General features: G+C 37.3%; 1 protein-coding gene and 1 non-coding gene across 6 annotated transcripts in view; both read right to left on the bottom strand.

Moving 5' to 3' along the window:
- Positions 1-27893, bottom strand: part of ALMS1 (ALMS1 centrosome and basal body associated protein) — a 137686-nt gene that overhangs the window by 34656 nt on the left and 75137 nt on the right. For 4 of the 5 annotated variants that reach the window (XM_070429484.1, XM_070429487.1, XM_070429488.1 and 1 more), the window contains 5 exons: positions 22884-23128; positions 19255-19437; positions 13408-13578; positions 8062-8232; positions 34-1157 (listed from right to left, as the gene is read on the bottom strand). In XM_070429484.1, the coding sequence (XP_070285585.1) occupies positions 34-1157; positions 8062-8232; positions 13408-13578; positions 19255-19437; positions 22884-23128 (1894 nt within the window). The remainder of the gene's footprint in view (positions 1-33; positions 1158-8061; positions 8233-13407; positions 13579-19254; positions 19438-22883; positions 23129-27893) is intronic. The other variant, XM_070429486.1, reaches the window with a different exon arrangement.
- Positions 6907-7057, bottom strand: LOC139020263 (small nucleolar RNA SNORA81). The gene has a single exon (XR_011473269.1). It is a non-coding gene; the product is annotated as a small nucleolar RNA SNORA81 (small nucleolar RNA).

The following is a 27893-nucleotide window of genomic DNA, read 5'->3' as shown; positions in this document are numbered from 1 at the left end:
TCACATTGCCAGATGCAATTTGTAGCCATGTACCTGGATGTGTTTCTTTCTGGTGTGTTCAGAAGTCATTTGGGGACAACTCAATGCTTTCTTCTTGTTCTTGCTCTGCTTCTCAATGTATCTCCTCTGATGGTCAGTGATACTGCTGTATAATTTAACTCTCCTGGGTGACAGACAAACTCTTTCGTGGCCAAAAGCCTGGATCAATCGGGCAGTGTCAATGGTGGAAAGAGAGCTGCTCCTTTCATGCAAAGTCACTTCTTTATCTGTTTGGGTCAATATATCTGATTCCACAGGAGAAGTTGTGGTGGAAATGGCAGGATCTGTGAGCAGCTCACTCTCCTCTGAGGGTCTAGAATCTGAAGAAGTATTGTTTATATAACAAAAATTTGGCTGTTTTCTCAGAATATATTTATCAAATTTAAGCTGTTCAATTTTAATCTGATTGGACCTTCCAGCTTGATGAGTAGAAAGCACCTTGTTTTTCAGATCTATGTTTTTATGGCATTTCCCCACACTTTTATACCGCTTCTTTTTCTGAAGCTTGTTTCTCTGTTGCTGTCTACCATTCCATTCCTTAGTATCTCGCTGCCCTCTGCTATCATCCTGTGTACTTTCGGAGGGCCAAAGAGAATGTGTGATAGGATTCTGAAGAAGTTTAGCCAAACGATCAAGTCGCTCCACCAAGGATAGTTCTTTTCCACCCCTGAACTCGTGAGATTTTTGTTGCTTCTGTCGCTCCTGATACTTGTTCCAGAGTTCATTCAAACTTGTAATGTGCTGAGTTGTGGGCTCTGCGGTGACCTTACGATTCTTTTTTTGATCATTAATCTGTTTGTCACATTTTGTATAATCTCCAGCCTGACTTTTAGTAGAATGTATCATTTCTTTGTTTCCCAAGTTTACATTGATATGGAGGCTCTCTATTCTAGTACATTCTGTCTTTTCCTCAGTTTGATAAGAGGAAGGAAGACTAATATGGTGTTTGTCTGGATGATGCTGGAAGAAATCTTTCCAAGGATGCCCCATGAAAACACTTCTCCCTAAGGATTCATGGCAAAAATCTCGATCACTTGGTAGGTGCACTGGATGATGAAAGTAAAACTTGGCTGACCTGAACACAGAATGGGTAGTATTTTCAAATTCCGAACTGGACTCTGAAAAGGAGAAAAAAAAGATTTTGAAGAACTTTCAAAATATTTTCATTTCCTTTAGAAATATTATTCAAACTTAATTCTTTAGAAACAGAAGAAAAAGAAAGAACAGTTTATATAAAGTTTCAGAAAATTCACTGCCTGAACAAAGGATTTATGCCTTGTGCCTAAGTGGCTAGAGCCGCATGGTAAACATTTAAGAGACACAGGGTCAGAAGACCTGGATTCTGGGTAGAACTCTGTCACAAACTGGCTGGGTGAGCTTGAGAAAGGAGCTTTAGTCCTCGGGACTGTAACAGCAGCTGCTTTGTACTAACTGCTTGCTATGTGTGGGGTATTATGATCAGTGTTCTCTATGTTTTTCCCCTTTTTATTCAATCATGTTGAGAAAACTGAGAGATATGCCTTACTAACCCCTCTTTCAGCTAAGAAACCTAAGAACTCATTATCAGAAATTAAATGCGTGGGATAAAAAAGAAAAACTCTTTACATGTTCTAGAGCCTCTTAAAATTTCTTTCTGTGGGCCATCTTCACATTTCTTCCTCCAATTTTTTTTACTGTGGTAAAATATACCTAATACAAAATTTACCATCCTCCAAATTCACTTTTTGACAGTCATTCTATGTAAAAATGGGCATTTTTAGATGTAATAATATCTAACAATCATAACCCCCCAGATGGAAATAGTAATATAGGATCAATATATATTTTGGTGTTTCAAATTATAGGTAGAAACAAAGAAATATATATGCATGCAACAAAGTAACACTTGTAACTACAGGATCCTTTTCACCTATACCATAGATTACTGACAGCTAAGGTTTTTATTAAATACTCTTATAATCCCTAAGGCAATTTCCCCAGAACATAGTAAGACACATGAAATCTGCTTTTATGTCTAAAGTACAATCTGCCCTGGGTAGGTAGCTAAGTTGGTTAGAACATCATCCCAATATACCAAGGTTGTGGGTTTGATCCCTGTTCAGGGCACTTATAAGAATCAACCAATGAGTGCATAAATAAGTGAGACAACAGTCGTAGCTGGTTTGGCTCAGTGGACAGAGTGTCGGCCTGCGAACTGAAGGGTCCCAGGTTCGATTCTGGTCAAGGGCACATGCCCGCGTTGTGGGCTCTATCCCCAGTGGGGGTCATACAGGAGGCAGCTGATCAATGATTCTCTCTCATCAATGATGTTTCTATTTCTTTCTCTTTCTCCCTCTCCCTTCCTCTCTGAAGTCAATAAAAAATTTTTTAAGAGAACAAAAAAATAAGTGAGACAAAAATCAATGTTTCTCTCTCTCCCCCCTCCTCTCTCTAAAATTAATTTTAAAAAAATAGCCGGGAAGGAGAGAAAAATGGGAGATATCTGTAATACTATCGATAATAAAAAATGTATATTAAAAAGAGGAAATCTTCACAATACATGCTCAATGTAGATGAACCTTGAAGACATTGTGCTGAGAGAAATAAGCCAGACACAAAAGTATATCATTGTATGATTCCACTTATATGAAGTAGATAGGAGATTCAAATTCACTGGAACAGAGACTAGAATGGTGATGTTAGAGGCCAGGAGGAAGGGGGTAGAGGAAGTTAGTGTTTGATGGGAATAGAGTTTCAGTTTGAGAAGATGAAGTAATTCTGGAGATGGATGGAGGTGATGGTTGTACAACTATGAGAATGTACTTAATGTCACTGAACTGTATACTACAAAATGGTCAAACTAGTAAATTTTGTTATGTATATTTCACCACAATTAAAAAAATGTAACAACTTCAAAAAAAAAATAATAACCCAGACAGTATGGCTTGGTGGTTGATTGTTGACCTATGAACTATTTGATAAGACAAAATATCCATATATGATCAAACCCTCAATAAAATGAGTATAGAAGGAAAAGTACCTTAACATAATAAATACCATATATCACAAACCCTCAGCCAATATCATACTCAATGGTGAAAAACGGAAAGCTTTCCTCTAAAATCAGGAACAAGAAAAGGATGCCCACTCTTATACAACACAGTTCTGGAAGTCCTGTTCAGAGCAATCAGGCAAGAGAATAAACTTAAAAGGATAGAAATAATAGCAAAATCTGCTCCCCAACTGCAACAGAATGCAATTAGAAATCAATAGCAGAATAAAATTTGGAAAACTCATATATGTGAAAATTAAATAAAACATTCCTAAGTAACCTATGAGTTAAAGAAGAAATCAAAAGAGAACCAGAAAATACTTTGTAATAAATGGCAATAAACTTATGAGATGCACCTAAAGCCAAAAGGGAAATTTATAATAGAATATGCCTGTATCAAGAAAGAAGAAAGATCAAGTAAAGAAGCCTAAACTTTATCTTAAGACATTGGGAAAAGATTAAACTAAAACTAAAGCAAACAGAAGGAAGGCAATCATAAAAGTTAAGGTGAGAATTCATGAAATAGAGAATTTTAAAAAGAAGAAGAAAATAGAAAACAAAGGCTGGTTCTCTGAAAAGATTAAAAAAAAAAAAATCAACAAACTTTTAGTTAGACTGACCAAGAAAAAAATAAGACTTATATCTAAAATGAAAGAGGGACCATTATTACCAATAAATAAATCTTATTTATTTACTGAACTAAAAAGGATTATAAAGGAATACTATGAACTAAATTAGATAATTTAGATATAATGAACACATCCAATTCCTAGGAAGCCACAAACTATTGAAACTGACTCAAGAAGTAATACACAATCTGAAAAGACCTAAAGCAAGTGAAGAATTTGAATTAGTAATAAAAAAAAAATTACCTACAAAGAAAAGTCCAGGCGCAGATGGTTTCACCCCTGAATTTTATTAAACATTTAAAGAATTATTGATTTTTCAAATTCATTTTATGAGGCCAGTGGTACCCTGATAATAAAACCCAACAAAGACATCACCAGAAAACTACAAGTCAACAGCTCTTACAAACATAAACAAACAAAAATCCTCATCAAAATATTAGCAAATGAAATCTAGCAACATATAAAAAGAATTATACAGCATGACCAAGTGGGATTTACCCCATGAATGGAAGTTTGGCTTAACACAATATGATATACACATGATGTATTATAGAATTGTACTTCTGAAACCTATATAATTTTATTAAACAAAGTCACCCCAATACATTCAATTTAAAGATTAAAAAAAAACCCCACTCATTTGATAATCTGAGACACAGAAAAAGCATTTGACAAAATCTAACCCCTTCCTTGATAAGAACACTCAACAAACTAGGAATAGAGGGAACTTCCTCAATCTGATAAAGGGCTTCCATGACAAACACACAGCTAAAATCATACTTATGAAAGACAGAATGTCTGCCTCCTAGACAGGAATATATAAAGATGTCTGCTTTTGCCACTTCTATTTAACACTATACTTGAGGTGTTAGCCATAGCAATTAGGGAGGTGGGGGGGGGGGGGAGGGAAGGCATGTGGATTACAAAGAAAGAAGTAAAACTATATTCACAGATATCAAGATCTCGTATCTAGAAAATTCTAAGAATACATTAAAAACCTATTAGAGCCCTAGCCGGTTTGGCTCGATGGATAGAGCGTCGGCCTGCAGACTGAAGGGTCCCAGGTTCGATTCCGGTCAAGGGCACATGCCCGGGTTGCGGGCACGATCCCCAGTGGGGGGTGTGCAGGAGGCAGCCAATCAGTGATTCTCTCTCATCCTTGATGTTTCTAACTCTCTCTCCCTCTTCCTTCCTCTCTAAAATTAATAAAAATATATTTAAAAAAAAACCTATTAGAACTAATAAATGAATTCAGCATGATTGCAGGATAAAAAAATATTTTAAAAATCAACTGTATCATCATACACTGCAGTTAAACTAAAAACAAAATATAAAACACCATTTAATTCACAATAGCATAAAAAATAAAATATTTAGAAATAAATATAACAAAAGAAGTGTAAAACTTGTACTCTGAAAACTACAAAACACCATGGAAAGAAATTAAAGAAGATCTAACTGAATAGAAAACATCCCATGTTCATGGACTGGAAGATAATATTGCTAAGAAGGCAATATCCCCACACTGATCATAGATTCAACACAATCCCTATCAGAACCTAGCTGGTTTCTTTGTAGTAATTGCCAAGCTGATTCCAAAATTCATGTGCAAGTGTAAGAGATCCAGAATAGCACCATAAAAGAAACAAAGTTGAAGGATTCACACTTTCAATTTCAAAACTTACTACTACAAAGCAACAGTCAGCAAGGATAGACATGTGGAGCAACAGAATAGAATTGAGAGTCCATAAACAAACCCATACATCTATGGTCAACTGATTTTCAATAAGGGTGCCAAGCCCATTCAATGAGAAAGGAACAGTCCTTTTTAACAAATGGTGCTGGAAACAAAAACAAAAACAACAAAAAAAAACAAATGGTGCTGGGATAACTGGATATCCACATGGAAAATAATGAAGTTGTAAAAGTCCTCCAGGGTTTAGGACAGTTTGTGGACTGTTTTGCATTTCCCCCCTAGCACCTTTTACCTAAACAATATATCATAAGAGTTATTTTCATTCTACAACTTCATTTTTTTGTAAGGCAACATAAACTTCCTTACTGATGATGCTCCCAGTTTTGTTTTATATATTTTATGCTATTTCCTGTTTAAAGATTTATATTATGACCTCATTGTGGATTGCAAATCAGTATTAAAAACATCACTCCTTAATTCCTGTAACACTTTTGGTGTTTAATTTAATCTCACCTATATTAACATGTCTCCATATTTTTCATCTCTACTTTTCCTTTTATTTTTCAACCCTTCTGAGTTATTTTATTTTCAATATGTCTGCTATATAGCATGGGTTTATTTTCTTTTCTTTTATGACTGGCTTATTTCACTTAGCACAATTTCATTGAGGTTCATCTATGCTGTAGCTTGTGACAGGATTTCCTTCCTTTTTAAGGCTGTATAAAATTTAACTGTTTTTAACACACTTTCTTTTTTAAAGAAAATCAAGAGATTTTTTTATTATTAAATTTATTGGGCTGACATTGGTCAACATGAACAGGTTTCAGGTATGTGTTTCTATGTTACAAGATCTATATATTGCACCATGTTAGCACTTTATCTGTTCACCTGTTGATGGACATTTGGATTGTCTTCGTATCTTGATTAATGTGGATAATGCTGAGCTGAACATAGGTGTGCAGATATCTGTAAGATCGGTTTTGATTTTTTTTTAGACATATACCCAGAAGTGGGACTGCTGTATTATATGCCAATTCTATTTTTAATTTTTCGAGGAACCTCCGTACTATTTCCCACAGTGGCTGCAACCTTCTATATTCCACCAACAGTGCACAACAGTTCCGATCTCTCTGCATGCTTGCCTATAAAATAATCTTATAGTTATCACCTGTTCTGATAGTGGCCACCGTAATGGGTGTGAAGTAGTATCTCATTGTGATTTTAATTGGTATTACTCTGATTAGTGATATTGAGCATCTCTTCATGTATGTATTAGTCATTCATATGTCTTCTTGGGAGAACTATTTAAATCCTTTGCGCCCTTTTAAAAACTGGCTTTCTCTGTTGTTGAATTAAAGAAGTTCCATATATAACCTGGATATTAAGCACTTACCATGATTTACAAATATTTCCTCCCATTTCATAGGTTGCCTTTTTACTCTATTGATTGTGTCCTTTGATGCAATTTTTAATTTGGTGTAAGTATAAGTTATTTTTTTGCCTTTTTTTTTACACATTGCACCAAATTTTAAGACAAAGGACACTGGACATTAAGAAAGAGGTCCACTTTAGTCTTTATCATCTAGTGCACTTACTTTTCTTCTTGTGTGTATATTTTTTTGCTTTTGTTGCCTGTGCTTCTGGGGTCATATCCAAGAAATCACTGCCATATCAAGGCCATGGAGCTTTCCCCCTATGCTTTCTGCTAATAGTTTTATAATTTTAGCTCTTATGTTTAGATCTTTGATTCATTTTGAATTAGTTTTTATAAGTGGTAAAAGGTAAGTATCAAAATTCGTTCTTTTGCATATGGATATCAGCTTTCCAACACCATTTGCTGAAGAGAATATTTCTTCACCACTATGTAGTCTTGGCAGCCTTGTGGAAAATCATTTATCTTATACATTTGTGATGTGAGCAGCTATATCTGTACTATTTTTGAAATGTAATATGAATTATAGCTCATTGACTCCTTTCTTTCCTTATCTGGGTATTGTTCTATCTTCCTCTAAGAGGTAAAGTTTACAGGTAGTAATGGCTGTGTCCTCTATGCCTTTCTTTTGTTAGACTCAAAAGAGGGCCATGAGTCTTTATTGTAATTTTTGGCTCTTTATTGTAATTTTTAAAAAGTTTGTACTGAGGTTTTCCTGTCTTTGTTACAATCTTCTGGAATAAGTTTTTCCCTGTGTCAGTACTAACACACGATACTTCACAGGTTAATACTATCAACCTTAGGTATTTATGTATAATCTTGTTCCCAAGTTGCCAATATCGTTTCCCAAAAGTAACAGTTATATTACAGATAAACACACACACACACACACACACACACAGTGGCCAGATTATTATGACCACCCCATCAGTACAATGAAGTGAATTCGTTATGCAAATAATAATAATAAAACCTTGAGAGTATCTGCTTAGGAAGTTTTCAATATTCAGTATTTTTGGAAGTGTCAATGAAGTACTGATGGGGTGGTCATAATAATCTGGCCACTCAGTGTATATCCACATAGACAAAGTAGCACTGAAGTAATTTTACAAAAAAAGAAAAAAGGAAAGAAAAAATGGATGTTTAAAATTAAGAGGCTATGTTCTCATCAAGATGAAAGGAAATAGACATAGCATCTCCCTCTCCCAACACACATAAATCCCAATCCCATTACCTTCAATATCTATCTGCAAGGATTCCTTCTTTTCTGAGCAGGCTTCCTTAGGAAATGTCCTCTTACTAGGGATCGCCTCTTTCTGCTTAATGGCTTTAGTGTCTGGTCGGCTTTCAATCTTTGTGTCTTGTAGTTGAGCTGCGAGCTCTGCAGCAACAGCATCAATGGAATCTAAGAGAAAGTAATTAACATCCTATGCAGACAGGATTGACAAAATATTTAAAATACCTCTCCAGCATCTACTATGAAAAGCATTATTGTTGGTGTTGAAGAAAAAATAAAAAGATCAATCAGGAATGTGATTAGAAACTGTTGTTCTAAATTGGAGTTAAAAAACACACATAGATATCATACAAAGTAAAAGAATTACACCATAGAGAAAGACAAAGTGTAAGTACTCAAAGGAAGAAAAACTAATTCGAGCTAGGAGGATCAAGCAAGAGCTCTGGAGTAAAGTTAATTAAGCTTGGTGTTAAAAGTTAGGTGAGCTGGGTATACACAGAAATGGAAATAGAGGCCATTTTAGGCAGAGGTGACTACATAAGAAAGAATGAAGTCAGCAAAGCAAATAAGAAATAGATCAAGGATATTGTTTATTTGACTACAGAATTTATAAGGAAAACAGGTGAAAATTAGCATTTGAAAAGTTATTTGGTAGCTGATTCTATTGTTCTGAAAGACTATGCTAAAAGTTAAGATTTTATTCTTTTTTTTTTTTTACATTTTTAAAAAAAAATATATTTTATTGATCCTCCACAGAGAGGAAGGGAGAGAGACAGAGAGCCAGAAACATCGATGAGAGAGAAACATCGATCAGCTGCGCCCTGCACACCCCCCACTGGGGATGTGCCCGCAACCCAGGCACATGCCCTTGACCGGAATCGAACCCGGGACCCTTCAGTCCGCAGGCCGACGCTCCATCTACTGAGCCAAACCGGTCCTGGCAAGATTTTATTCTTAAGGGCAATGAAAACTTTTTGATTAGGAGATTAACATGATCAAAACATTCAAAAAGGAGATAAATTTTTGAAATGTTGACCAGAATACAATACAAATTTGAAAAACAAAAACAAAAACAAAAAACAACTAATACACAATTAAAGACAAGTGGCTAATTATACTCCAAAATATGTTTCTGTTTACATTGTGGCAGACTGTCAGCTGTCCTCTGAAATCCATTTTCCTCTAAAATAGAACCCCAACTTAGCTGGGCATAAAGTTACCAGAATAAAGATTATTTCCCAGCCTCAGTGGCAACATAGCTTGGTGTGACCATGTGACTAAATCTGTCCAATAGGATCGAAGGGAAATAATACATATAACTATTGAGAAGTATTTTAAAGAAGGAATATGCTTTTTTCTTTTCCTTTCTTTCTTTCTGCTGGCTGGACTATGAGCCAGATGGTTACTGCAGGAGAATGAAAGCTAAAAACGTGAGAGCAACAGAGAGAAAGAGTTTTGTTCCCTGATACTCTGAAGTACCATGTCATGCCTGGATGTCTATCTCTGGATTTTTACAAGAAAGAAACAATTTCCTGCCTTCTTTAAACCAATGTTATTATATTTTGTTTTTTCATCTCTCAGAGCCAAAACTAATCCTAACTTAAACACACTATTATAGGCATTTTTAATCAGCATAGTCCCACTAAAGTAAATTAACTAGATAGGTAGTTAAGAAAGTAAATAAGCTAAATTCCTAAAACACAAGACTTATGTATAAGAATGGTATTAGAAAGTCAGCATTTCATGGCACTGAATTTTTTTAAAAGTTCATTATTTGAATTTATGCCAATGAAATTAATTTGTGTACTACATTCACAAAGTTCTCCAGCAATGTCTCAAAGAGCTTTAAAAATGTTTTATTAGCCGAAAACCGGTTTGGCTCAGTAGGTTCGGTTCCGGTCAAGGGCATGTACTTGGGATGCGGGCACATCCCCAGTAGGAGATGTGCAGGAGGCAGCTGATCAATGTTTCTCTCTCATCGATGTTTCTAACTCTCTATCTCTCTCCCTTCCTCTCTGTAAAAAATCAATAAAATATATTTTAAAAAAAATGTTTTATTAAACATTTGGTTTTATACCTGTCCATGTATAACAAAAATTACAGCTAATATCTTATTTCTCATGTGAGCAAGACAAAGGAAGGCTGAAGAGAGCAAAGTAGAGAACAGAGCATACTGTTCTGTCTTTTCTCATTTTAGAAGGCCAGAAGGAAATAACATGCAGATAAACCAGTTCATCTACTTCCAGTGTCTTTCTGCAAGAACTCTATTTTTTCAGGTTGGGCAGGCTTAGTCACTGACTTTTTAGTTTAGATCTTTTTTTTTCTGTTTTTTATCTGAGTGGTTCTCATTTCCAGTGATAAGAACTTGAACATCTGCCGAACCGGTTTGGCTCAGTGGATAGAGCGTCGGCCTGCGGACTGAAGGGTCCCGGGTTCGATTCCGGTCAAGGGCATGTGCCTTGGTTTCGGGCACATCCCCAGTGGGGGCCGTGCAGGAGGCAGCTGATCGACCTCTCTCATCGATGTTTCTAGCTCTCTATCCCTCTCCCTTCTTCTCTGTGGAAAAATCAATAAAATATTTAAAAAAAAGAACTTGAACATCTGAAATAATGACATCACTTAACACCACAGAAAAAGAAAAGATAATAAACACAAATGTCACGAAACCCAACCTGTCCTCCTCTCCACCAAAAAACACAAAACCCCAAACCTCTTTATGTATCTCTCTCAGGAAAAAAGCACCTTAGGCCCTATCATGTAAAAGCTGTGACAGTAATGGTGGGTTTATGACATGAATTTTCAGGAAAGCTTTCTGTATTTTTCTTTGTACAACAATGGGTTAAATAAAGTGTCACTTTAAATAAAATCTGTTCCTTGTGGTTTGATACAACAGTAAAGAAAAAAAATCTAGATCAGCCAAGACCAGTTTGGCTCAGTGGAGAGAGCGTCGGTCTGTGGACTGAAAGGTCCCAGGTTTGATTCTGGTCAAGGGCGTGTACCTTGGTTGCGGGCACATCCCCAGTAGGAGATGTGCAGGAGGCAGCTGATTGATGTTTCTCTCCCATCAATGTTTCTGACTCTCTATCTCTCTCCCTTTCTCTCTGTAAAAAATCAATAAAATTAAAAAAAAAAGTCTACATCAGGTATCTTTCTCAAAGTAGAAAAGTATAGTTGAGCAATCCTTTCAAGTTCTTTGGCTTACTCAAAGTTTATGTTACTTATAGAGCCAATTTTGATATTTCATATAATCCTAGAAACACACTTATATCATGTGCATTTTATATAGAGTATCTTTTTTATAATTTTTAAAGTCTTATCCTTTTAAACTTGTCTAATATTTCTATTTCTGTTTTTCTTGGTAATACTTGATAGAAATTTACCTACCTTTTTGGTCTTTTAAAATCAGCTCTATTTTTTTTTTTATCATATAAGAAAATGTAAGTGCAAACTGGTATGTTAGTAAATACATTTAAAAAATCACCAATACAACTAAGATAACAGTCAACAGTTAATAATGGTTACATGTTTTTACAATGGGTTGACAAGAAATTCATTTGCTATTTCTAAGTATAAGTATTTTTCAACAAAGAAATCAGAAAGGCAATAGATTATTAAAGCATAACATAATGAACACCAATATGTCTACCACAGAGCTTAAAAAATAAAAGCATTATAAAATCTACACTAATAAAAGAGAAAGATGCAAATTGACCATACCTTTGCGACACCCAACATCCAAGCAGGAGCGAGTGTGCAAATTAACCCAACAAAGATGGTGGATTAATTTGCATAGCAGGCTGCGAGCAGCCAGGGGCAGGGTGGGACGCAGGCATTCCGTACAGCCCCAACCGCTTTGGGCAGCGTGGGAAGGCAGAAAGGCGGCTCCAGGCCTCTGGGCAGTGTGGGAAGGTGGAAAGGCAGCCAGGGGAGGGAAGGCGGAAAGGCAGCCAGGGGATGGAAGGCCCATTCTTGCACGAATCTTCATGCATCAGGCTACTAGTAATGATTATAACAATTCTGTGTATAAAGCCTCAATGATGCCATTCTTTCTTTTTAATAACAACATTTATACTGAATTTAGAGTTTATCAATCTTAAGCATTTTTTTTTACTATATTGTATGAATTAATCAACAATGTAAGTATTGTTTTGCATGTCTTTAAACTTTATATAAATAGTATAACACTCTATGTCCTTTAAGCGACATGCCTTTTTCACTCAATATTATGACTTGGGGATTTATTCACATTAATATATATGGCTCTGATTCTTTATTGTCTCTTCGGAACACCTGTTTTTTTGATGTTGAATCTTTTAAGCCAATCTTTAATTTTCTGATCTTTTCCCTTTGTTTTATGTTCTATTTTCTAAGAGATTTCCTCACTCTTACATTCCAACACTTCCACTGAGACTTTTATTTATGGTATAGTTTATGAGCTCACTTAGCTCTTATACGTAAGTCACTATTTCTTCAGTCAGACATGTCCCCTTTCCTTTGTAGCCCCTTAAGGTAAAAGGTTCTGAGGTTGAACTTTTCCCATGGTGAAATGACTGCATAGGATTAAACCAGGAGAAGGACTTTTCCTTAGGATGCAAAGTTTAAAAGCAGACCAACAATATTATTAACAGACCCCTAGAATAGGTGGGATGTTTGGAGCCAAACTTTATTTCTAACACATCATTTTTATTAAATGTAGCCTGAGTGGATGATGGTTGGCAAGTACTTTGTGCAGATTTTTGAAAAAATTCCCTTAATTCTATAACTTTGATTTCTGCCAAATTTCCCATATCTTCCCCATCCTCAGCTGTTTGTCAGTAGGATCACTGAGTTATCTACCAAATTACCACTAGTTTGAATTACCTGACAGATAAACTCATCAGACAATTTAATCAGGATTTTCTATGGATTCTAGTCTCTAAAACATACTTGATTAAATATTATTTCATTTCAAAGTTACAATGTATTTTTTTTCCATAGTAAAAATAAAGTTTACAGCCTAGCCGGTGTGGCTCAGTTGTTGAGTGTCGACCTATGAACTAGTAGGGGGCATGCAGGAGGCAACCAATCAATGATTCTCATCATTGATGTTTCCCTCTCCCCCTCTCCCTTCCTCTCTGAAATCAATAAAAAAAATTTTAAAAAACAGTTTACAGGTTTCAAAAATCTGTGAAGCACTTTAAAATATTTTATAAATATTTTACCTTTTTCTACATACCCAATAAGATAGCTAAGAAAAAAGTTTACATAACAAAGCAGAACAAGATAAAGACTGAACAATATTCTCATTTAGGATGAACAGGGGTAAAAGAGAGGCCATAAAATATACAAAGCCAATCCGGTTACCTGCATTATCTTTCTGAATGTTTTTTTTTTCCTTTGATGAGGATGGCTTAGTTACTGCCCTCTTACTATAGATCCCCTCTTTATGTTTAATATGAACAGAGAATTTCAGGTCATCATCTCTTGTGCCTAGCACCTGAGCTGGGAAATCTGGAGCAATGGCATCATTGGATCCTAAAAAAAATGGGACAGTAGTACAATCAACACAAATATAGCCATTAAGTTGAAGACAAAAATTTACCTCTTAAAACACTTAAAAAAAACCACACACTACAATGGGAGTGTAGTACAGTAATCAGAAGATGTCAAACAGAAGGTGTCAGACATGTAAACTAAATTGTAACAAGACAAGGTGGAGAAGCAAATGACAGAAGAAAAGACATATAAAGTAGACGAATAGTTCAGAAAGGAGACCATTTCCAGCTCAGGAAGGTTTTCAGAGGAAGGTGAAATTAGATTTTACCTTGGAAAATAAGTAGGCTGTTTGAAAAACACAGAGGAAGGAATAAAGACATTTTAGGCAGAGGTTACAGCATTAGTAGACAAGGAGGCAGGAAAGCAAAGAGTATATAAGAAGCAGACACACTTGTGCTCAGGCTGGGTTATAAAATAAAGAGAGTGATGGGAAATATTAAAAAATAATTGTTTGAAACGAAATTGAGCAGGGCATGGAATACCAAGATAAAAATCCCAAATTTTTTTGTACATAAAATGTAACATCAAGATTTTTTAAATAAAGGGAAATATAATTGGCTACATTTTAGGAAGATTAACCTAACAATAGAAACATTGAAAGGAACCTTTTTTGTAATAAGAAATACAAAACTTGAAACTAATTTTATTAAAAATGTTTAATGTTCCTATATCTCTTGATAAAGAGAAGCTTATCTATGCCAAATATAAGTGGTAAAAGAATATCTCTGGACATACAGGAGAGTTTGTAGTAACTTTAGAATTATCTTCTACAAAAATGTGTTTTCTTTCTAATCTGGAATTCTGTACTTCATGCATTTTCTGAGCACTTAAAATGTAAATGCAATAAATGCTGGGTAAGTATTAGTATCATCAGAATAATACAAATATTAATAAGCCATGAAGCCATTTTTCGAGACAGATTGCAAGGATCCTACTAAGCCTTATTGGCTACAGTACTGATTATATTTGGATCTTCTCAGTTTCTGTGGCATCACTTTCCCTGGTTTGCTCCCTACTCTCTGGGAAAGCCCTTGTATCCATTCTTCTACCAAATCTCTCATTGTCAGAGTTCTTCAAAGGGTCAGAACTGAGCTTTCTTCAAATCCTGGGTGAAATCACAGATTACCAGTGTATGGAACATTATTTATATGCTGATGGCCAACAAATATATATTTATATCTAACTGGGACCTTTCTTCTGAGCTTCAGATTCTAGCATTCAGGACAAAGCTAGTCCTTATAGCATTTTTTGAAGAAATCAGAAGAACAATTCCTTCCTTAATTACAAAAAATATGTTATTGTATATTATGGTATAATACAAACTACTATACATGGGGGTCACTCTCCTCACAACTACTTCTAGATAAACAGAGCACACATATTGCCTGCAGCACACAATTGCACACTCGGCACTATCATCATTCATTCTTGAACTCTTCATTTTGATCCATTTCTTCAGCTGGATAAATCTCCAAGTGAATTTTTCAAGATGGGATGGAGGTAGAATATATTTTTTACTTCCTGCATATTCGTGAAAATGTCTTCTCATTGCCATACTGCTTAATGAATATGCACTTGGGTTCATATATCCCTTAATTATGTAATTATATAAATACATATTTTGCTCCATTTATCTGTTACATTTTAGCACTGTAAATCTGATATGACTAAATTCAGTTCCCTTAACTATACAACCTTTTATTAAAAAACACAACTGTGTATGTTTATATACATTTTTTTTTCCTTCTAACTCAAAATCTTTTCCTAGTATGTATGTCAGTCTCTTTCTACTCATTTTTGCCTGGATCTGTATAACTTTCAATCTGCATACTGTGTTCTCTTTTTCAGGAGAGGGAAGTTTTCCTCTATTAAGTCTTTGACATTACTTTTGTTCACATTGTTCTGCTTTCTTCTTCAGCTACAGATATAATTCTTGGTTTGGTTTATTTAGCTGTGATTCTTATGACTCTAGTCTTCTTTTTCATCATCTTCAATTATTCTCTCTGTATTTTTAGAGAATTTCTCAAGTTTGTCCTCATCACCAATTCAATTTCCTTCACATTAATTTTACTCTTCATTGCTTGCAAAATGTATTCTAAATCTACTACCAAATCTTTATATTTTCAGGTAGTTTTTTCATTTGTTCATTTCTGCTCCTCCCTTTTTTTTAAAAATTGAGAATTCACATAACATTTAAATAAGTATACAATTCAGAAATTCTTAGGATAATCACAACCAACACTGCTATCTAATTACAGAACATTTTTGTCATCCCAAAAAGAAACCCTGTACACATCAGCAAATAATTCCCATTTCCCCCTCTCCCACAACTCCTGGCAACCAGTAATCTACTTTCTGTCTATACAAACTTCCTCATTCTGCATATTTCATATAATGAAATTAAAAAATACATGACTTTTTGCAACTGATTTGAAATATTTCTTGTGGGTTTATTTTTCTTTTTAATTCTGTTTTTCTTTTTGTATTTAGGACTCTGTTGCTAGGTGCATATACACTTATAACTGTTTTAGCTTCTTGTTTATGGATTGACTCTATTATCACTATAAAGTGACCTTGTCTGTCTCTAATAATTTTTTTAAAAGTCTTTTACTGTTTATGAATGTTACTAGTCCTAATAAGTAAATTTCTAACATTTACCTCTTGCTTTGGGATGTTACCTTTGCCTTATCTGTATTTTTTTTAAAAGATTTTTATAAGTTCAATTTTATGAGTTCGATTAAGGAGAAATCTATTTGGCCCAAATATTTGCTAACAATAATGCATGATTTGTCCTTGGCCCCAAACTCTAATTGGATCTTTCTCGTATTTATAGATGCACACGCATTAATAAACAATGGCTATTAGCACAATTCCTAGGCTTTCATCTAGAGTAACTCTACTGGTCTAAGAAAGGATTGTTTTCTATTCTCAACTCCCTCACTCTCAGAATAGATGGAGAACAACATTTCTCAGGATATAATGCACCATCCCACCTGAGTCATTCTCCTCCCACCACTGTCCAATTTTTCTCAAAGTTAATGTCTCCAACTAGATGGAATAGTTATGGATGTGAATGAATAGCAAGACACTAGAGGCCTCAAAAAGTACTGGGAAAACTGATCAGATTTCTGCTGATACAGACATCCTGTCTTCTGAAGTAGGGGGCTTAAAGTGATAGAGAAATCAAAGATTTTCCTACCTACAATCAATTAAGTCAGCTTGTTTTATTTCTGGTAGCCAATAAATGTGTTTTTAAAACCAAAGACTTGCAAATAATGGACATTTCTTCTAGTTTCTGATGAAAGGCTTAGTAATCAAGTCTAGTATTTGATGAGTATTTATGTGGTTCTTTTTTCAGTGGCACCAGGGGTTTTTCAACTCAGTTACCATTGGATACTATTTTTGTCCTCTCAAAATTAACCAAAAAGAAGTGTGCTTAAGCCCAGGAGGTCACCAGTTGATTCCCAGCCAGGGAACATGCTGGGGCTGCCCACTGAATCCCCAGTAGGGGGCGTGAAGGAGACAGCCAATTGATGTTTCTATCTCTCTCCCTCTCCCTTCCTCTCTCAGAATCAATATTTTTTTAAAAAATAAGACCAGAACAATTTATCCTTTCTGTGTAATTTCTGCACATTTAAAGATGTCTACTGAAAAACCATGAAAAAAAAACCCAAAACAATTTATATTTAAACTGAACCAAGTCATCTGCTGTGTACCATTCAAAATGTCATTCCATCAATCAAAATTCCACAGCACAGCAACTAAGTATCATTACTTTAAAGTCACAATAGGAAAATTTTCTAAATCTGCAGTTGCCCTGGGGTGATCTCAAAGGAGTGATGCAGGATATTTAAAAATTCTAGGGAAACAACAATGATACTTGCTACCTGGTATACACTACACAAACTACTAGCTCAAGGTAAAGTTTCAATACTAGATAGTGCTACATTCATTTCATTGCTGTTGTGTCTTTACAAACCTGGATTACAGTTTCTGTAATAAAAGCAGGAAACAGGGTGTTGTGTCCAATTTCATCACAAGGTTTGAGATGGTGTGTAGTGCCTTAGCAGTTGCACGTATCTCATTAATAAGTAATTGTGGTTACTTATGAACAAAGTATTTTCTTTCAAAAATCAAAACCGCAAAGAAATGCCTAACATTTTTGTTTATACTTAATATTTTTGTTTATTAAGTTGGGTCAAAACAACAAGTATATGTGCCCTAATAACTTACTCCCTATTTGAAAAAATACTTATTTTATATGTGTTTCACATAATTAGGAAAAAAATCACCTTAAGGGCTCTGTGAATAGAGAAAACTTTGAAAACTCTGACCTAAACAGAGTATTCTAACTCAAACAAACAATTGTTCATACAATTTTCTTCATCAAATATTTATTAAATGTTTAAGTATACATAATATATCTGACCAAATAACTCACTTATCTAAACCAAAGATGGAGGCATGAAACACTCATATTTCACTGAAAGATTAAATACCACTGAGCTTTCATGTCATTCCAGAATTAACTAGCCAGTCCAGAAATAAAATTTCAAAATATAAAATTTTATTTATTTTCTTAATCCTCACCTGAGGATATTTTTCCATTGATTTTTAGAGAGAGTGGAAGGGAGAGTGAAACATTGATGTGAGAGAGACACATCAATTGGTTGTTTCCTGTATGCATCCCAATCAGGGCCAGGGAACCTGCTTATGTGCCAACTTATGTGCCCTTGACTAGAATTGAACCCGGGACCCTTCAGTCTGCAGGCTGTGCTCTATCCACTGAGCCAAACCAGTTAGGGAGCAAAAAATAAAATCCTATCTAATAAAAGAGAAACATGGTAATTAGCGTACAACCGCTACCCTTCCCATTGGCTAATCAGGGCAATATGCAAATTAACTGCCAGCCAAGATGGCAGTTAACCGCCAACAAAGATGGCGGCTAATTTGCATACGTAGGCACAATGCTGGGAGGCGAAAGGGAAAGGATGGAAGAAGCCCCCTGCCACTGACGGTGATCGGAAACCCAGGGGGGAGCTAAGAGCCGGGCCCCCTATTGTGCTGTCAGACAGTGAAGAAGAAGAAACAATCATTTTAGAACCAGACAAGAATCCGAAGAAAATAAGAACACAGACCATCAGTGTAAAACAAGAAAAAGCACCAAGTACAACACCAGTGAAAAAGAGAAGAAAGAAGAGAACTGCAAATTAAAGCTCACGTGGTTGTATCTGTGTACAGAACTATTAAAAGGATATTTATTAAAAAAAAAAAAAAAAAATAGTGCCATGACCTAAATTCCAGGGATAATTACATAAAGGAGCCAGGTAACAGTTTGCACAGTGATTGATTCTCCTTGAAAGAATGGAAATAGTAAAATCATTTACTAACGCCTCTGGCCAAGGCATTAGGCCTGGGCAGGGGACCCCCAGCTCCCCGCGATCTCCCCGCTCTGCCCCTGCCTAGACCTCTGGCAGAGGCATCAGGCCTGGGCAAGGGGCCGATCCTGCAATTGGAGGGTGATGGGGGTCAACGCCTGAGGGCTCCCAGTATATGAGAGGGGGCAGGCTGGGCTGAAGGACACCCCCCCACCCCCCACCCAGTGCATGAATTTCGTGCACTGGGCCCCTAGTTTTAAATAATTCTGAATAATACCTGAGTGTGAGCTCTCAATGGTGGTGTCTGATATGGAATCCATAGGTGAAGGAATTTGACCTAATTGTGGAACATGGGTCCTCTTCGATTTGGAATCCATAGATGAAGGACTTTGACTTAATTGTGGAACATAGTACATCTTCGTACTACCAGAAGGCTTATATGGCAACAGTGAAGGCTGAGCTAAGGAGATAAAGATCAGAACAATTAATAAGAAAATATTAATTCAATGAACAAATACTGAGTGCCTCAAGTGCCAGGCAGTGTTCAAGATTCTTGGGAAATATCAGTGAAATACAAAGAAAAGTACCTCTGCCGTAAGAGGAGGAAGATATATAGTAAGTAAGCAGCATACTAAATACATTACCTAATATTTTAATAAATTATAAGTGAAAGGAAGGAAATAATTAGAAAATAATGAGGGAGATTAGGGCAGGATGCATGCCTAATAAAGTCTCAGATTGTTTAGAAATACTTATACCACTCCATCAGACAAAAGCAAAAAACAAAACAAAGCCCCCCAAACAAAAATAAAACCTAGAACAAAACCACCACCACCACCACCACCACCACCACCACCACCACCCGTCCCCCACACACACACACTCCCCCACAAACCGAGACAATTTTATAGAGGGAAGAATTTAAACAACAGAAAAATAAGCTGTAGCCTCCACTTCTATATGGTCATTGCTGTAATCGTTTATTGCTAGAATATTAACTTATTAATCTTCTTTTTCTTGTATATAAAGTTTGATAGTGATGGTTAAATTTACCATTAACAAGGTTGCAGAAAATGAATAACAATAATTGGGCAGAATTACAGTGGACCCAGATCAAGAATGATTATGATCTGGAGGTGGAGAATTCTTAGAAAGATAAGTGGCTTTTTAAATTTTTCATCAAACTTATGTTTGGATGCAATAGTCTTTTTAAAAAAAATATTTTTATTGATTTCAGAGAGGAAGGAAGAGGGGGAGAGAGATAGAAACATCAATGATGAGAGAGAATCATTGATCGGCTGCCTCCTGCACACCCCACACTGAGGATCAAGCCCGCAACCCCAGCATGTGCCCTTGACCAGAATCGAACCTGGGACCCTTCAGTCTGAAGGCCGATGCTTTATCCACCAAGCCAAACCGGCTAGGGCTGGATGCAACAGTCTGAAGGTTACTTTGTACTGCCTGCCAATGGGGGAAGAAGTAAGTACACAGCAAATAATGTTTGCTTTTGGGAAAGAAAAGACTGAAAGGGGTTAAAGAAAGTTCAACTAAAAATTTCTTCAAAAAATTTTAAAAATAGAACCAAATATAAACATACAGTAACTTATTCTGAATTTATTAATTCAGATTAGTGGGCAGATAGTCATGTGTTGAGCATAAAGTATAAATTCTATGTACTTAGCCGAAACTGGTTTGGCTCAGTGGATAGAGCGTCGGCCTGCGGACTGAAAGGTCCCAGGTTCGATTCTGGTCAAGGGCATGTACCTGGGTTGCGGGCACATCCCCAGTAGGAGATGTGCAGGAGGCAACTGGTCGATGTTCCTCTCTCATCGATGTTTCTATCTCTCTATCCCTTTCCCTTCCTCTCTGTAAAAAATCAATAAAATATATTAAAAAAAAATAAATTCTATGTACTTTAAAATATTTTCATATAAAAGAAATAATAAAAATTTTACTTTTAAATTCACAATTTCAAAACTATTTAAATCAAATAATATTAATACTTTAAAGGCTCTTGTTATATAGTATCACTGTGGCAATAGGTAACTGACACATAAAGATGTTCTTTGTGATATTTATTAAACTCTACAATTTCGGAGTTTTATTTCATACAGTAAAAATGTATAACTATCTTAACATATAAATGTACTTACTTAAATTCAATGCAATTTAAGTGCTGAACCAAGAAATCTTCTTTTATACATTTAGGCATAGCCTCTCTATATCTACAGATAGGTAAACTTTTTGTATATGGAAAAATTTTAAATAGATTTGTGCAAACTATTAAATACTTTAAAATCAGTAATCTAAAGTTTCCATTCTCATACAGGAGAAGAATGAAAACTTAATTGTTAATTTTCCTGTCATAAAAATAACTTACTCTAATTTTGAATATTATATAAGACCAGAGGCCCAGTGCACAAATTCGTGCACAGGTGGGGTCTGGCCAGCCCGGTCCCAATCGGAGCGGATCGGAGCTGGGCCTGTTGTGAGGAGGAGATGGTAGGAGGTTGGCTGGCTGACCCGTCCTGATTGGGGCCCGTTAGGGCCGGGTCGGCTTAGGGAAGGAGCTGAGGGCGATTGATTGGCGGGCCCCGCCCCCAATTGGGATGGGGAGGCCATCAGGAGTGGGGCTGGCCGGGGGAAGGGGCCGCAGGTGGTTGGCTGGCCAGCCCTGCCCTAATTAGAGTGGGGGGGCCCAATTTGGGGTGGGGCCGGTCAGGAGTGGGGGCTGCAGGAGGTTGACCGGCCGGCCCTGCCCCCTATTGGGGTAGGGGGAGCGATCAGGGGCGGGGCCAGTAGGGGAGAGGGGCTAGGGGGGCCATTCTGGGTGGGGCAGTCCAATCAGGGGCGGGGCCACAGGTGGTTAGCCAGCCAGCCCCACCTCCGATTGGGTGGGTTTGCTGGCCTCAGTGGGCGTCATAGCAACCGGTTGTTTGGGTTGTTCTGGTGTTATGGTCGCTGGCTTTTTATATATATAGATAAGCACTATTAAAGTTACTGTCTCAATAATAGCATAGCACTCTAAATGAGATGACTACTTGCTTACCAAAATCCATCTCTTCACTGTGGAAAACACAGCTAAACTATCCTTAGCCTATAAAAAATAATTTGGGACACTTTCAGGCCTAGCCCATAAAAATTTTCAGACACTTGCTCTTCTGTCCCTTCCAGTTGACTGTGATAGTGAATTCAAGGTAATCTTGAATTCCATATTTCAAAGGCAGCAGAGCCACAGCCAACCTGGGTCCATGGTAATTGTTTTATGACATTGTATTTGTATTGTTATATATATTTGTATCTATTTATTATAGTGCGTAACATTTACTATAAGACAAAATGCCAATAATTCACCTGCCCACCTAAAATCAAACCTCTATAGTTTTCAAGTTTTTCTGAAATATTTGCTTTTTTTTTTTTTTTTTTTTTTAAATATATTTTATTGATTTTTTTACAGAGAGGAAGGGAGAGAGATAGAGAGTTAGAAAAATCGATGAGAGAGAAACACCGATCAGCTGCCTCCTGCACACCTCCCACTGGGGAAGTGCCCGCAACCCAGGTACATGCCCTTGACCGGAATCGAACCTGGGACCTTTCAGTCCGCAGGCTGACGCTCTATCCACTGAGCCAAACCGGTTTCGGCTGAAATATTTGCTTTCTTATTACAAGTAATAAGCAGCATGTCAACCATAAGCAACATGAGTTCCATATATGTTAACTCTACTGGAAATTAAGATAAAAACATAATAATCACATCCTTTTTATAAAAGATGGATATAGTCATGTGGCTCTAATGTTTACAAGTAAAATTAGGTTTTCTGACTAGAAAGACACAATCACAAATTTCTAAGATAATTACACATAAAAGTAGGTAATCTGACCTAAAATGCAATCACATTCTCTTACCTCCGTTAGTGTCACGAGGAACAACAATCTGTTGGACTGAAGATGATGAAGCAAACTTGTTAGGAGCTTTGTCCAGCTTCTGGGAACTAGGCTCTGGAATTTCACGTTCACCATCGTCAGCATTAATAAAAATTTGAGATGAAAACATAGCTTTTCCAGGACTTTCTGTTGTGATCTGAGTGACTGCATCAGATAATAATTTTCTAGAGGAGGCAGAAAGTGGAATCTTAACCTTCCCCAGTGATCTAAACAAATAAGAGAAAGGACACAGCAGGTCATATCCTTGGCTTCTAAAATGCCATAATATCTTTCCAAAAGTGGCTTCAAGATATATTTAAGTAGTTTCAGGGAATGTTTTGCGCAGACACAAGAAATGGTTATTTCTGTAGTAGCCTTCACTTTCTTGGATACTTACAATGCAAACACACATGAGTTTACTTTTAAAATCTACTTTTAATTTCAATTTAGAATGCTATTATGTAATTTAGCTGAGGAAAGAGTACTTTTCAGTTCAAGTGAAAATACATTCATTTTTTAAAAAATTACCAGAGGCACCGAAACCAGTTTGGCTCAGTGGATAGAGCGTCGGCCTGTGGACTGAAAGGTCCCAGGTTTGATTCCGGTCAAGGACATGTACCTTGGTTGCGGGCACATCCCCAGTGGGAGGTGTGCAGGAGGCAGCTGATCGATGTTTCTCTCTCATCGATGTTTCTAACTCTCTATCTCTCTCCCTTCCTCTTTGTAAAAAATTAAACTATATTTTTAAAAAAATCATCAGAGGTTCACTATAAGTTAGGGGACTGTACTAAATGTATAGATACAAAGATAAATAAGAAACAAAGTCTTCCCTCAAGGAGTTTATGTCAGTGGGGGAACCAGAAGTTTTCAATGTTATAATAACTAGTGTTATAATAAAGTTTTAAGATTATAGAGCATTCATATTCAAACAGAATGGAGTAAATGACTGAATCTTACCCTATATAATAAAAGGCTAATATGCAAATTGACCCAATGGCAGAACGACTGGTCGCTATGACAAGCACTGACCACCAGAGGGCAGACGCTCAATGCAGGAGCTGCCCCCTGGTGGTAAGTGCGCTCCCACAGGGGAGCACTGCTTAGCCAGAAGCCAGGCTCAAGGTTGGCCAGCGCAGCAGCGGTGGCAGGAGCCTCTCCCACCTCCGCAGCAGCACTAAGGATGTCCAACTGCTGTTCAACCCATGGGGAGTGGGCCTAAGCCATTGGTCAGACATCCCCTGAGGGCTCCCGGACTGCAAAAGGGCACAGGCCAAGCTGAGGGACAACCCCCCCACCCAACCCAGCTGTGAGTGCATGAATTTCATGCACTGGGCCTCTAGTAAATAATAGGAGAGAAAAGACAAATACAAATCTTATTTACTGAAGAGTTCCAAATAATATATGTAGATATCACTACCCCCTCACCCTAGCCCAAGGGGTAAAGTTTAATCTCTCCTTCCTTGAGTATAGATTGAATTTAGTGACTGAATTCCAAACAAAATATAAAAAGGGAGAAATAGTAACTTACAATGGAGAAACCTGGCAAACACCATGTTATTTACCCAAGTAATAAAGATATACATCACCAGTGATGTAATGTGGATGTCACATACTCTACTATGATGTGATGAGAAGGGTACTTCCCTTCTGTGGTATTCTTTACTCCAGTCTAATCATGAGAAAAGCACCAGTCAAACCCAGATTGAGGGTCATTCTACAAAATATCTGACCAGTATTCCTCAAGACAAGCAATGATGAACGATAATAGACTAGAGGAGACTAAGAAGAGATATGACAACTAACTAAATTGAAAGTGATATACTGAATTGGGTTCAAGAACCAAAAAAAGGTCATTAATGGAAAAATAGGTAAAATCCAAATAAAGTCTGGAGTTTAGTGAATAGTAATGTACAAATGTACAATTCTTAATTTTGACAAAGATACTATGCTAATGTAAGATGTTAACAATAGAAAAAACTTAGGGAGGGGTACAGAGACTTCTATTATATTTATATATTTTCTGTAAATCTAAAATTATTCAAAAATAGTTTACTTTAAAAAAATGGAGTAATAGTATATTATATTGGATTAATATCTATATCACAAGAACAAAAGAACTTTTGAATTTATACCCTCTGCCTACTATTCAGTAATTGAAAAAACAATCATGAGATGAGAAAGTAATAGGCCAATAACTCTTATAAATATAAAAGGAAAAATCCTAAACAAGCCCCAGCTGGTTTGGCTCAGCGTCAGCCTGTGGACTGAAGGGTCCCAGGTTTGATTCTGGTCAAGGGCACATGCCTAAGTTGTGGGCTCGATCCCCAGTAGGAGATGTGCAGGAGACAGCCAATCAATGATTCTCTCTCATCACTGATGTTTCTATCGTTCTCTCCTCTCCCTTCCTCTCTGAAATCAATAAAAATATATTTTAAAAAAATCCTAAACAAAATGTTAGAAAACCAAATGTGTGTGTGTGTGTGTGTGTGTGTGTGTGTGAGAGAGAGAGAGAGAAAGAGAGAGAGAGAGAGAGAATTCCTACCGAGAAGGTTGACTCCAGGAAAGCAAGATAAATTAACATTCAAAAATCAATCAATATGGAAAAACCAAGATGGCGGCATAGGTAAACACCAGAAATTGCTGCCTCCCACAACAAATTCAAAAATACAACTAAAAGACAAAACGAACATCATCCAGGACCACAGGAAGGCTGGATGAGCGGAAATTCTACAACTAGAAGGAAAGAGAAAAGCACACTGAGACTCAGAGGAGGTGCGGAAGTAAAGTGCAGAGGTACGGAGGAGCACGCGGCAGGGGCTGGTGACTGAGGACGCGGCTGTCTTTTTGAATCGGGAGGGAGTCACAAGCCTCTGACTGCTCTGAACTCTGGTTCCGGGAAGTCTCTGGGGACCCAGACTCATACAGGGAGAGACTGGTCTGGCAGCGGGCAGAACTCGGAACTCAAGGGCAGCTTTCTTTCGGGGGTGCTTGCAGCAATTACCAGGACACTGAGATGTGGGGCCCCTTAGGGCAGGGCTGAGGATTAGCCATAGCTGCTTGCTCCGCCCTGTTGATTCCCTGAGACCCCGCCCCACCCAGCTGCAGCAGAGGCTTTTGCATATGAATGCCCTGGCCCTTTGCAATCTGAAAATTACCTAACAAATTGAAGCTGGGCCAGACAGACCCAGAACTTCCAGGAGAAGGTCCAAGGCCCCACAGCAGCTTGCATTGCTTCACAGCTGGGCCTCATCTGGGCACCTCCAAACCCCAAACAAGGAAGGGGAATCTGCAGATCTCTTCGTAGCTCCTGCTGGTAGCCTCAGGCAGAGGCTAAATTAGCACCTCCTTAGATCCAAGAGCCAGTGTACCCAGTGGTCAGAGTGGGACCATCCAATTACAACTCCTCAGATCCATAAGGGACACACTCAGGGGGCAGACTCAGTGAGCACCAAAGCCCCACTGAAGCAAGTCTTGCCTCATAAGGGTGTCTTCAGCACAGAAGTTCTCCCACCATAGACACAGCTGACTCTCACAGCCAATTGGCCTGGAGGTCAATTCCTCCCAGTGATACCTACAACAATCAAGGCTTAACTACAACAAGACTGTGCACAAAGCCCACAAAGGGGTGCACCAAGAGTGTCCACCTCAGGTAATTGGGGAGGCTGAGCCACTGGGCACTATAGGACACCTAGCACACAAAGCCACTCTATCAACATAGGGAAGCACAAAAAATGCGGAGACAAAGAAACAGGTCACAAATGACAGAAATGGAGGAAAGCAAACGACTGGATATAGAGTTCAAAACCACACTTTTAAGGTTTTTCAAGAACTTTCTAGATACCGCCGATAAATGCAGTGAGACCCTCAAGAAATCTAGTGATACCCTCGAGGTTATGAAAAAGGACCAACTAGAAATTAAGCATACACTGACTGAAATAAAGGATATTATGCAGAGTTCCGACAGCAGAGTAAAGGATCGCAAGAATCAAGTCAATGATTTGAAATACGAAGAAGCAAAAAACACCCAACCGGAAAAGCAAAATGAAAAAAGAATCCAAAAATACAAAGATAGTGTAAGGAGCCTCTGGGACAGTTTCAAGTGTACCAACATCTGAATCATAGGGGTGCCAGAAGAAGAGAGAGAGCAAGATATTGAAAACCTATTTGAAGAAACAATGACAGAAAACTTCCCCTACCTGATGAAAGAAATAGACTTAAAAGTCCAGGAAGCGCAGAGAACCCCAAACAAAAGGAATCCAAAGAGGACCACACCAAGACACATCATAATTAAAATGCCAAGAGCAAAAGACAAAGAGAGAATCTTAAAAGCAGCAAGAGAAAGAAACTCAGTTACCTACAAGGGAATACCCATATGACTGTCAGCTGATTTCTCAACACAAACTTTGCAGGCCAGAAGGGAGTGGCAAGAAATACTCAAAGTGATGAATGCCAAGAACCTACAACCAAGAGTACTTTATCCAGCAAAGCTATCATTCAGAATTGAAGGTCAGATAAAGAGCTTCACAGATAAGGAAAAGCTAAAGGAGTTCATCACCACCAAACCAGTATTATATGAAATGCTGAAAGGTATCCTTTAAGAAGAGGAAGAAGAAGAAAAAGGTAAAGATACAAATTATGGCCGAAACCGGTTTGGCTCGGTGGACAGAGCGTCGGCCTGCGGACTGAAAGGTCCCGGGTTCGATTCCGGTCAAGGGCATGTACCTTGGTTGTGGGCATATCCCCAGTGGGAGGTGTGCAGGAGGCAGCTGATCGGTGTTTCTCTCTCATCAATGTTTCTAACTCTCTATCTCTCTCCCTTCCTCTCTGTAAAAAATCAATAAAATATATTAAAAAAAAAGATACAAATTATGAACAACAAATACACATCTATCAACAAGTGAATCTAAAAATCAAGTGAATAAATAATCTGATGAACAGAATAAACTGGTGATTATAATAGAATCAGGGGCATAGAAAGGGAATGGACAGACT

The sequence above is a fragment of the Myotis yumanensis genome, unplaced genomic scaffold, assembly GCF_028538775.1.
Source record: "Myotis yumanensis isolate MYYU_CA2020_CCGP unplaced genomic scaffold, mMyoYum1.0.hap1 SCAF_11, whole genome shotgun sequence".
In the NCBI taxonomy this organism is placed as follows: Eukaryota; Metazoa; Chordata; class Mammalia; order Chiroptera; family Vespertilionidae; genus Myotis; species Myotis yumanensis.
The sequence above is the reverse complement of the archived record's forward strand: the minus strand, read 5'-3'. Positions and strand labels throughout refer to the sequence as shown.